The sequence below is a fragment of the Lactuca serriola genome, chromosome 6 (genome assembly GCF_051521515.1).
Source record: "Lactuca serriola cultivar US96UC23 chromosome 6, Lser_US96UC23_V15, whole genome shotgun sequence".
Taxonomy (NCBI): Eukaryota; Viridiplantae; Streptophyta; class Magnoliopsida; order Asterales; family Asteraceae; genus Lactuca; species Lactuca serriola.
In genome coordinates, this window is record NC_136413.1 from 61,945,322 (window position 1) to 61,958,116 (window position 12,795).

Here is a 12,795-nt window from a genome sequence, read left to right on the forward strand (position 1 = left end):
GAATGTTTTGTTCCATTAATTAGAATATTAACATTGGGGTCGATTGAATCCAAAATTTCGTTTTATTGGTCAAACTAATACAAAGTATTAAACCACAATTAAAACGCGAGGAACCTTAGTTCAAAATAACTTAAACAAAACCCTCCAAACGGTAGCATATATTATTGATTTGCAGCAGAAAGTTAAATCATAAGAATATAAGATTATATACAATGGAAATGTTTTGAATTTGAAACAAATATTCATTCAATTATGAGTACTAAATTAATTTGAATGTATAAATAATATATTTCACATTACTAAAAATAAATGTTGTTTTAAAAGACTCCTTAATTTTCTTGAATAGAGGACCTTTAATGACTGCATATTTTGTTGATTTAAATAACTCATTAATTTTATGCCGTAATTATTTCACAATATTCTAAATTGATGACAATATCATACAAAGTTACAAACTGTGTCTTTTATATTCTTAAATTTAACTTTGATAATAATATTTGTTTATAATTTTCATCGTTATATGTTTGATAGTACATATATAATTAACCATATCTTATTTTCATATAAGATAAGATAATTGTCTTTTTTAAATTTTAAATACTTGTTAAATTAATAATTTGAAAACGAAAGAGTCCAATAAGTTTGGGATAAAGACAACTGTTTAAAGCTATCCAATAACAAAACAAAGGAAATAATCAACATCATCTCCATTTCCAACTCCTTGAGTTCTCCTTCGTTTGCACATAGATTCTCTCTCACACACAGTGAGTGTGAAAAACCCTTTTCACACACCAATCCATGAATCACAACATACAATCAAACAGTATATATACACACATATATGTATACATCGTGCCCCACACACTAACCAATAGCATCCATCCTTCTTTTCTTCTATCTTGTCAATCATGAGAGCTGTTCCTCCTCAAATTCTCTATCTCATTCCTCTTCTTCTCCTTGTTTTCATCTCTTCATCATCTGCAAGAACTTCGCCTTCTCTTGTTTCTCCATTTCATCATTCAAAATCTCTGAGAAAAACCGGACACCAACTCATCAAGGAGCTCAATTTGCATCCGCATCTTGATGTTAACATCGTGAAGTCATACACCAATTCATCTTATCTTGCCGATGAAGTCAAAGTCACCCAATCCGGGATTGTCGAGAAACAGTTATCTCTCCAGGTTCTTGGTGATTCTGGTGCCACTGTTCACGATCTTGCTCAACATGCTGGATATTATAAGATTGAACATACAGTTGATGCTCGGTATGTAATATTTTCATAATCAACGTTACAATATATTTATCGTTAAAAATGCAGACTTTGTTGATTTGACAGCAGATTTAATGTGAAAATGCAGTCTTTAATTAACTGTGCATATTAAAAAACAACTCTAAAACTTTTATTCTTTATCTTATGGGTATCATGTAAATCATATAAAAATGAAAACTTTTGGACGACAAACTGAACCCACTCTTTGAAAATATCTAGATGATTACTTGATTAGATAAAAATGTTGGTAAAATTGGGTGGGAAAATAGACTAGTTCTTTATTCTATTAGTAGGTATTCTTCTATAGAATCTTTTGATGATGTCAGCATCTAATAAGTGGTTGGTACTTTTCTTTAAATTTCGACATATTTGTGTAGGATGTTCTACTTTTTCTTCGAATCAAGATCGGCCAAAACTGACCCAGTGGTTATATGGCTAACTGGAGGACCAGGATGCAGCAGTGAACTGGCTCTCTTCTATGAAAATGGTCCCTTCAAAGTTACCAACAACTTGTCTCTTATCTGGAACGATTACGGCTGGGACAAGGTCTGTTGAATCCAAAAAAAAAAAAAAAAAAATCTTTAACATATCAAAACCCTACAACCTTCATGTATACTAACAAGTTTCATGACAGGTTTCAAACTTGATATACGTTGATCAACCAACAGGAACTGGTTTTAGTTACAGTTCTAGTGATGAAGACATACGCCATGATGAAACTGGCGTGAGCAACGATCTTTACTTCTTCTTGCAGGTTTGTGGATACATCCGTACTTCATTTCATTAAGAGAATCAGGTTTTATAACGTTTTGGATTAAATGATGTTGAAATTATGTAACGCACAGGCATTCTTTAAGGCGCATCCGGATTATGTCAACAACGACTTCTTCATCACTGGAGAATCATACGCTGGACATTACATTCCAGCTTTTGCAGCTCGAGTTAACCAGGGAAACAAGAACAAAGAAGGGATTCATATAAACTTGAAGGGATTTGGAATTGGCAATGGGCTTACTGATCCTGCAATACAGTATAAAGCCTACACTGATTTCGCTTTGGCTAATGATCTTATTTCACAATCAGATTATAGCCAAATAAACCAACAAATCCCTGATTGTGAATCAGCAATCAAAGCTTGTGGTACGTAAGCATAATTTCTCATTCTTGCATTCTTTTTTATAAGATTCATTACAAGCAAATAAGCCATTGTTTCTCCAGGCACAACGGGTACAACCTCATGCGAGATGGCATTGTATACTTGTCAGCAAATTTTCGAGGATATCCTGGATATTGCAGGCAATATAAATGTAAGAACAAACGATATTAGTTACCCAAAAAACATGATCAATAATTCAATATATTAATTAAACTCGTGCGAAATCTTGGTCTTTATTTGCAGTACTATGATATTAGGAAGCAATGTCAAGGGAGCTTGTGCTATGATTTCTCGAACATGGAGGATTTTCTGACCCAATCATCAGTGAAAACAGCATTAGGAGTACCAAGCGACATAGATTTTGTTTCGTGTAGTGACACAGTGCATCAAGCTATGCTCGATGACTGGATGAGAGATCTTGAAGTTGGGATTCCAGCTCTACTGGAGCAGGGTATCGAAATGCTTATATATGCTGGAGAATACGATCTTATTTGCAATTGGGTTGGTAAGTTTTTGGTTTGATCATAACATAAAGAAATTAAATCATTAGTTGCACTATTTTCATTGAAAAGTGAGTTATGAATTCTTGTAGGGAATTCAAGATGGGTTAATGCCATGGCGTGGTCTGGTCAGAAAAATTTCGTAGCAGCAACGAATGTTTCGTTTGTTGTAGCGGGGAAAGAAGCTGGAGTTCTAAAGAACTATGGACCTCTTACATTCCTTAAGGTTCATGATGCTGGACATATGGTTCCAATGGATCAACCTATTGCTGCACTACAGATGCTACAACTTTGGACAACGGGCAAACTTACTAAGAAGGACACAACCATTCTACCATGATCGGGGTCTTTGTAAAGGAATTGAAGAAAAAGACATCAAACTACTGAAAGATTTTCTGTGTAATTGTCCAAAGTATTTTCTGTTTTTCTGCATATTGTGTTAGTGAAAGAAAATTTTACTTGTAATTAAACAGCAGTTTCCATTTGGAGTATTTGTATACATGAAAAGAAACAAAAATGTTTGCATAGAACCATGTTGATTGTGGGTGAAAGGATTCTTAAGTATCTCAAACAGTATTAACATGTTCGCATGATTATCATGTTTACCAATCTTCTTCACTTTCATGTGAGTCTCAAAAGTGAAATGATAACGGAATGTTCATTGTTCGATCACTAATCTCAAACCAAACATATAGAACTCATGTTATCGCAAATTCTCAATACACAAATGCTAGCAAAGGGCTTCTAGTCCGACGGTATCAGATGTTTACCTCCCTCCTTGAGGTTGAAGATTCAAGTCCCGGAACATAGTTAGAGTTAGGAGTAGATAAGATTTATCATTCCAAAAAAACAAGGGTTTCACCTTGCCAAATCCCAAGATCACTTAGCAACTTGTTGACCCATATAGCCTTCTTTTCCTTCCGATTGATGATCACATTACCAAGTGTAAACACATACACAACTCAATGAGCTCTCTTTGTCTAGTTCAGAAACATAGTCCGAACCAGAACATCCAGCCACTACACAATCCTAAAGCCTCCTTAGACAAGACCCACATTGAATGTGTCTTTCAAGTGAAATCATTTTTATCGCTTCCTTTGTTCTCTGGTCAGCTTCTTTTATGTTAAGTTTTAGTTTCATTATGCATATGTGTCTATTTTAGTATGATTAAATGAAAGTTTGTGTTTTTTCACTAGAATGTTTGTATAGCTCAAGCTTGGAGCATATTTGGAGCTTAACTGGAGTTGAAATACCTGAGGAAGCTAGAAGTTGGAATGAAGCAACTTAGAATAAAGTCTGAAGACCGAATAAAGACCAAGCACAGGTCGTGTTTCTTTGACACAGGTTGTGTTCCACTTATAGAGACCATTTGGGAGAATTTCTAATTTTATTATTGATAGCTAATTTTATTTCCTTATTTTTATTAGTTTATTTTAGTATTTTTTTTTAGTTTTTTTTATTAGTATTGCATTGTATATTCTTTATTTTCTTTATCATGGATCGTGTCAGGTACTTTCTATTTTGCATGAGATATTTTGTATGGTTTTGGTGCTCATTGCGGTTGCGTTTTGACTGGAGTTGGGCTTAGTGAGCTTCTCGATGCATTATTGGGATTTATGGATCCATCAAAAGTGATTTAGGCTTAAAAAGTTGAAGATTTGGATGAAGTGGGCTTTTGAAGATGGGTCATGGATTTTTATTTTAGGCATGGACTATCCATATTTAGAGCTTAAAGGTGATTGGCCAATTTCAAATCATGTGAGTCATGGAGGGGACCAAGGGAATCATTGGTAGTGGAATGGTTAGTGGAGGAAAAATGAGCCAATAGCATTCCAACAATATTTGCAAGGGTAGATTTTCATGCGCGTGGGCACCGGTGCAACTACCCAGTTTTGGGCATTTTGGTCATTTGGCTTACCATTTACTTTGGGGGTTGGATCTTTCAGCTATCACTTTGATTTTCCACCATTAAAGATCGGAGGATGCGATTTTTGGAGCTTGGATACGCATTCTTCTTATCTTACAAAGTAATTGTTAGTTTCTTAATGCATTTAGACTTTTGTGATTGTTATTTTGTTGCCATGAGTGGCTAATTTCTCTATTTTGGTCAACCTTGGCTAAACCCTTTGAATGTTTGTGGGTTTTTGAAGGATTCATGCTTATTTATCATTTATCTTATGTTTATGATTCTAGTTTATATTTCTTATGCTTGTTTAATACTTTTATCATGAGTTTGGTACTTGAATGAGCAATTGTTGGTTTATTTCTTTGGTTTAGCATTGAATCATTGAATTTACTTAGAACAAGGGATTTATGATGGTAGAAATCATCTCTAGCTTATGAATCATGACTCCTTTATGGATGTGTAAGCATTGACATCCTGTAGGGATTGGGGATTCCTACATTCTTAAGCCTAATTAACTTCTTGGATTCAATTGCTTCAACTGGATCTTTGATTTTGATTAAGAATGTGTATTGTGGGCTTCTCCAACCTCCATATTACCTATGAGGAATCTTGGCATATCATGCTTCATGATTGCTATAACCAATTTGAGATGAATGATAAGCTTCATATTGAATCCTAATGATAAACACACAAATGTTCATTGTGTTGAATTGCCTTGGTTAACCAATTCTCTTCAATATTCGAACATATTGATATGTGCATAATTAGTTAATTATTTAGTATATATTTTTATTCATTTTTAACCAGTTATGTGAATCATATGGACAAAAGGTACTTAATATTGTTTAAATTTTGTTTTCAGTCCAAAAGATATGCTTGGGAGTAAAATGGAGCAAGGGAAAGCAATTGAAGACCAAAGAATGAAGACTGAGGAACAAAAGTATACCTACTCGGTGAGTACACGCGTCTACTCGGCGAGTCCAGCTGAATATTCTAGAAGATAGCCACGATTCCTGATCTAAGACGGATAACAACGAGTCTACTCGGCGAGTTGGGTCTGCTACTCGCCGAGTACCCCCTGTTTTGAGATATCTATAAAAATCGAACCTTTATCCGAGGAGAACACACCTTGGACGATTTTTGAAGATCCTTCTGCGATTAAGAGCACTAGAAGACGCTGAGGAATTCTAATCTCCAACCTTTTGAAGAATTGAAGCAATTAGGTTAATCATTCCACTTAAGCTTTAGGATTTGATGATGTCTAATCTAGTTGAATTTGTTTTTGTGTGTGATTTTACTGCAACTATGAACTAATTTCGTTTTTGTTTCTGTTTGGGGAATACCAAGGAACTCCTATGGTTTAATTCTTAGTTGTGATTAATTATTTATTGGTGATCTATTAAATTAAGTTTGTTAAAGACCCTTATGCATTAATCATGATTATTTTTTGTTAATTGGAAGACAATTAAGCTGCATGAACATCTCTTAGTTGTTAACCTCATATGTCTATGTGAACACCAATTCATATGCTTAGGAATAATGATTATGAAACTAAGATTAATAAGACAATAATTAGATTAATGTGTGAGCTTGTTTGAGAAACCATCAAACAAGAGGTTAATTGATTTATTAAATTGATTCACCACTACAAATCTTATTTAATGCAAATTATTAATCTAGGGAATTAATTAGTTTAAACACTTGATCACCGCTTAAATTAGTTAATTGTCTAAGGGTTAGGAGTAATGAACATGAACCTAACCACTTTAATTGGTAGCCAATAATAATTAATCTATCATTAATACAAATAACCATAGGAGTGAATTGGTTGAACCTAAATAGAAACATCTTTATCAAATTTGGTGAATTAGTTGTTTGTTTTAGTCATTTAGTTAATTAAGTGTTACTTAAGTTTCTAGTCTTGCAAAACTAGAGTAAAAACCTTTTACTTTCAGTAATTGTTTTAGTTAAAATTAGTTGTTAGTTTAATTTTCCATTCCCTGAGTTCGACACCTTACTTACTAAACTATACCACTAAAAGACAGGTTCACTGCCTTTGTGTGCTAAATATATTAATAAAAGTAGGGATAAAACAAGTGCATTTTACACACATCACATATCATCACCTTCCTTAATTGCAAGTTTTCTAGTTATTCAAGTCTTTTAGTTTTCAAGCAATCATAACACCCCCCCCCCCTTTAGTTTAATTGTAGTTAGTTAGTTTATTTACACTAGTTCTATTGGATTGCATTGGTAATTGAATACAACCATTTCCCTGATGATCGATACCCTTTTTTACCATTATATTATGTTTTATTTGCAAACAAAGGGTGTAATTTTATTATTAAGTCTGAAAGTTACACCTGACAAACATGGTTTGACACCCAAGCACGGGTCGTGTTTCTCACATGAGGTGTTCTTTCTAATTCCCGAAGATTTTTTAGGGTTTACATGTTGCACATGTTGGTTCTATTTGCTCAAGAATGATCATAAAATGATATTGTCAATAACATATAATCTTATATGGTCACACCAATAAGAAGTAGACATCAATGGCTTGAAGAAACAGAGAGATATGGATTTTCATTAATGAGTGTTTTATTGGATTCTGATGAACTAATCAACTCCCAGAATGTTATGTCAAATTCTAAATCTGATAAATAGCTTAAAGCCATGAACACTGAGATGCAATCAATGTATGAAAAATAAGTATGGGACTTGGTTGATCTCCATCCTAATAGTAAGGCTCTATAGAGTAAGTGGGTTTTTAAGAAGAGTGTAACGTCCCAAAAATATGAGCCAAAAATTTCATTTTTAAAACATATACTTAGTAAAACATTAGAAATAAAATGTTAACCGATCATAACATTTCATAAAAGATATCGCATGTCTGGAAAACATTTTCATAAAATATAATAAATGTCAGAGTACAAATCCCCAAGAAGATCTCATAGTGCGGAATACGAGGCATGTGTGTGAAGGGCCGCTACCGCGCCAGCTCCTTCCCCTTCGAAGAAGAGGTACCTAAAACCAAAACTGAAAACTGTAAGCACGAAGCTTAGTGAGTTCCCCATAATACCTCATACCATACAAACATACAATGAACAACTAGGAGATACGGGCCTCGCCCACACTCATGAAGATATGGGCCTCGCCCACACTCCGCTAGTTGGGAGATACGGGCCTCACCCACACTCCTCTATCTGGGAGATACGGGCCTCTCCCACACTCCACTCTCAGAGAGATACGAGCCTCCCCCACACTCAGCTGCTAACCCATAATATACAAGTATCACACAGACAATGAGTATAGACAATTCTATCATACTGGCATATATCATAATCAACTCAACCAAGAGATACAGGCTCGACCCACACTCTAATACTAACATCTCGTCTATACGGGCCGGCCTTGGTGCCTTAGACCCGTTACTACTGGAAGGAAACTCACCTCGAAGAGTAGTTACCGAAGGTCTGACCGCTAGACATCTGGCTGCTGCACCGGTAATCCTCCGGCTACAAACCCATAAACATAGATTAGCAACTCATAAATACCCTTAGGTCAATTGACTGACCCATCCCTGGTCCAAGGTCAACTCTTCGTCAAAGTCAACTTCCAGTTAACCAGACTCGCTGAGTCCTTCTCCTACTAACCCGGTCATACTCGCCAAGTCCCTCTTTCCACTAACTGAGTCACCCTTGACTCACTACTCGAGACTATGGAACCGACTCGTGGTCCGACTCGCCGAGTCCGAGAGCAACTCGCCGAGTTCCACGAGCAGGTCCCCCACTCGCTCCCAATCCTCACCAGAACATCCGCAAGAGGATTTGGGGTTTGGGGACTACGTTACCCTGTTGACCCCTCGTGCAGATACGAAGGGTTGGACCTTCAACACTTAAATCCCTTCTTACTCAATGAAAGTTCATATGACTCGCCGAGTTTGAAGAACAACTCGGCGAGTTCCAGGCAATCTTCATAGGACTCGCCGAGTTGTTCTACCAACTCGCCGAGTCTAAGACCATCTTCATAGAACTCGTCGAGTTCCACTTTGGGACTCGCCGAGTCCCTACGACCCACTTCCCAAACATACCAAAACTGAGACATGCAACGCTTCTAACCCATAGATTTAAGCTCCTAGGGCATGCTTATCATGTAAAGTTGCAAACTTTACGTGCATGCATGGCCCTATGAGCTCAAGAAAGCAATTCCAAGCTTCTTAAGGGGTCATACACTCAATAGGGACCTTAATAACCCCAACCACAGAGACTTTATACTTCTAGGATGTCCATAAGGTCCCAATCTGAAGTCCTTTCAGAACTTAAAGCATAAATACATGGAATTTAAAGTTTTAGGGCTTGAAACCACTAATTTGGGACAAAAGGGGATCTAATGAACTAATGATCAAGGTAAGAACTTTTCTACTTGAATGGAAGCTTCTCACAGTGTAGATCCCGGATCTACCTCCCCTCCTTGCACACTTCAACCTCTTCTTCTTTTCTCTAAGCTCCAATCCTTCTCCACAAGGCCAAAATCACTCTTAAGAACAATATGGGAGCTAGGGTTTCTCTCTACAGCTCTCTGGAAGTGTTAGGGACTGAAGAGGCTGAGTTAGAGCGTTTAAATAGGGTGCAAACGCCCGGATTAGGGTTTTTATCCAAACAGGGTCTACTCGCCGAGTCCAGGGACCGACTCGCCGAGTACAAAGTTCAAACCCCGCGCCTTATCCTGCTCCTACTCGGCGAGTCGGTCCTTCAACTCGCCGAGTCCAAGGCAAAAATGCAGAAAATTAAAATATTATCCATAAGAAATACGTACCAGGAACCAGGTGCTACAAATCTCCCCCACTTATTTCAAACTTCGTCCTCGAAGTCTGCTGCTTAATCCTGAAACAGCTCAGGGTAATGCTCAATCATCTCCTCCACCGGCTCCCAAGTCCACTCCGATCCCTTTTGGTGCTGCCTTTGCACCTTCACGAGTTCCACCCTCTTGTTACTTAGATCCTTCGACTTCCTGTCGAGGATCGCCACAGGCCGCTCGATGTAATTCAGGCTGTCATCGACCTGAATATCTTCCAAAGGCACCACTACCGAGTCATCTACCAAACACTTCCGCAATTGAGAGACGTGGAAAGTGTTATGGATCTGGCTGAGTTTGGCTGGCAGATCTAACCTATACGCCACCTTGCTCACCCAGGGTACAACCCTGAATGACCCGATCAACCTTGGGCCCAACTTGTCTCGCTTCCTGAATCAGATGACGCCTTTCCACGGCGACACCTTCAGGAGAACCATATCCCCGACTTGGAACTCCAAGTCTGAACAACGCTTGTCGGCATAACTTTTCTGCCGACTCTGGGCAGTCTGGAGCCTACTCCAGACCTGCTGGATCTTCTCTGTTGTCTGGAGCACTACTTCGGTGCTTCCCATGACTCTCTGGCCAACCTCTCCCCAACATATCGGGGTCCTGCACCTCCTTCCATACAACATCTCGAAGGGAGGACGATCGATGCTCGCATGATAGCTATTATTATATGAGAACTCCGCCAACGGGAGGTAGGTATCCCAACTACCTCCGAAATCCAGAACACATGCCCGCAACATATCCTCCAACGTTTGGATGGTCCGCTCGCTCTGACCATTCGTCTGCGGGTGAAGAGTTGTGCTGAAATGCAGACGAGTACCCAACTCGTCATGGAATTTCTTCCAAAACCTGGAAGTAAATCGCACATCTCTGTCTGAAATCACTGATACGGGCACCCCGTGCCGCGCCACTACCTCCCTGTTATAAATGTCGACCAACTTCTCAGTCGAGATGCTCTCCTAAATTGGGATAAAATGGGCGCTCTTGGTCAACCGGTCCATGATGACCCATATAGAATCCACTCCCCGCGCGGTCCTGGGTAGCTTTGTGATAAAGTCCATCGTAATATCTTCCCATTTCCACAACGGGATATCCAACGGCTGCATCTTGTCGTGCGGTCTCTGATGCTCTGCCTTGACCTTCCTGCAGGTCAAGCACCGCTCGACGTACCAAGCCACATCCCGCTTCATGCAGGGCCACCAATAGTCCAGACGAAGATCCCTATACATCTTCGTCGCCCTGGGATGAATGGAGAAGCGAGATTTATGTGCCTCCTCCATCAAGACCTGGCGCACGCCTCCGAGGTACGGCACCCACACCCTGCGGTGTAATGACAATAATCCCCTGCTATCATAATCGAAGGAGGAAACCTGACCCACCATGCGCTCACTCTTCCGATGTTCCTCCTTCATGGCCTCCTGCTGGGCCTCCTGAATCCGCTCCAAAAGTGGGGTCACCACTGTCATCCGCAGGCAAATATCCCTGATCGGCACCGCCTTGCGGCTAAGCGCATCGGCCACCACATTGGCCTTCCCCGGTTGGTAAAGGATCTTACAATCATAATCCTTCACCACATCGAGCCACCGACGCTGCCTCATGTTCAGATTCGGCTGATCCATGAGGTACCTCAAACTATTGTGGTCCGTGTAAATGGTACATCGAACCCCATAGAGGTAATATCGCCAAATCTTGAGGGTGAAGACCACCGCCCCCAACTCTAAATCGTGCGTCGGGTAGTTCGCCTCGTGAGGCTTCTGCTGCCTCGAAGCGTAGGCAATGACATGACCTCTCTGCATCAGCATCGCGCCCAACCACGAAATGGACGCGTCACAATATACCACAAAATCCTCTACACCCTCTGGAAGGGCTAAGATTGGTGCCTCGCACAATCTCTGTCTCAGAACCTCGAATGATGCCTGCTGCTCAGGCCCCCATCGAAAGACCACGGCTTTCTTAGTTAGCTGCGTCAGGGGTACGACTATCTTGGAGAAGTCCTGAATGAATCACCGATAGTAGCCCAGTAATCCCAGGAAACTCCGAATCTCGGATGGAGACTTCGGAACCTCCCATCTCATCACGGCCTCCATCTTGGCCAGGTCTACTGAAATCCCGTTCTGGTTGACGAGGTGCCCAAGAAACTGCACCTCGCGCAACCAAAACTCACATTTGGAGAACTTGGCGTACAAGCACTCCCTCCTCAAGGTCTCCAAAACCTCTCTCAGATGCTCCTCTTGCTCCTCCTGCGTCTTGGAATAAACCAAGATATCATCAATGAAAACTATCACAGACCGATCCAGCATTGGTCTACATACGCGGTTCATGAGGTCCATGAACGCGGCAGGAGCATTGGTGAGCCCGAACGGCATCACCACGAACTCATAGTGGCCGTAACGCGCCCGAAACGCGTTCTTCTGTACATCCTCCTCTCTGACCCTCATCTGATGATAACCTGAACGCAAATCGATCTTGGAGAACCAAGATGCTCCCTGCAACTGATCAAAGAGGTCATCAATCCTCGGGAGTGGGTAATGATTCTTCACTGTTACCTTATTCAGCTCCCGATAATCAATAGACATCCGATGCGACCCGTCCTTCTTCTTCACAAACAGGATCGGGGCTCCCCAGGGTGAACTGCTCGGTCAAATAAATCCCTTGTCTAGCAGCTCCTACAGCTGTGTAGACAACTCCTGCATCTTGGGAGGAGCCAACCGATAGGGCGCCTTGGCTATCGGAGCCGCACTAGGAACTAGGTCGATCCTGAACTCTACCTGACGCTCCGGAGGTATTCCAGGAAGCTCCTCTGGGAACACATCAGCATAGTCTCGCACCACTGGAACCTCGCTTACCGTCTCCTTACCCGCCTCCCGGGTATCCATAACGTACGCGACATATCCCGCACAACCCTGCTGAAAGCTAGCGCCTAGCCCTTGATGCTGAACATACTGTGGGTCCACACTGTGGCCTCTCGCCGTGGATCACCAACTCTCCCCCACTCGGGGTCCTGAGCCGCACCAGCTGATGTGCGCAATCTATCACCGCCCTATTAGGGCTCAACTAATCCATGCCTATAATCACCTTGTTCCCACGCAATGGAATGGGAACC

General features: G+C 40.4%; 1 protein-coding gene across 1 annotated transcript; it reads left to right on the forward strand.

The window, feature by feature from the left end:
* Window positions 1–711: 711 nt before the first annotated feature.
* Window positions 712–3,550, forward strand: LOC145058700 (serine carboxypeptidase-like). The gene is made up of 7 exons (XM_079006603.1): window positions 712–1,264; window positions 1,648–1,816; window positions 1,905–2,024; window positions 2,116–2,410; window positions 2,489–2,577; window positions 2,670–2,931; window positions 3,019–3,550. The coding sequence occupies exons 1-7, from the start codon at window positions 909–911 to the stop codon at window positions 3,264–3,266; spliced, it is 1,539 nt and encodes a 512-aa protein (XP_078862729.1). The 5' UTR covers window positions 712–908; the 3' UTR covers window positions 3,267–3,550.
* The last annotated feature ends 9,245 nt before the right edge of the window (window positions 3,551–12,795 follow it).

Excerpts from the sequence above, each read along its gene's own strand:
- LOC145058700 (XM_079006603.1), top strand. The coding sequence starts at position 909 with ATGAGAGCTGTTCCTCCTCAAATTCTCTATCTCATTCCTCTTCTTCTC. Across the intron at positions 1,265-1,647 it reads GAACATACAGTTGATGCTCG|GATGTTCTACTTTTTCTTCG; the intron begins GTATGTAATATT and ends ATATTTGTGTAG. Across the intron at positions 2,578-2,669 it reads ATATTGCAGGCAATATAAAT|TACTATGATATTAGGAAGCA; the intron begins GTAAGAACAAAC and ends CTTTATTTGCAG.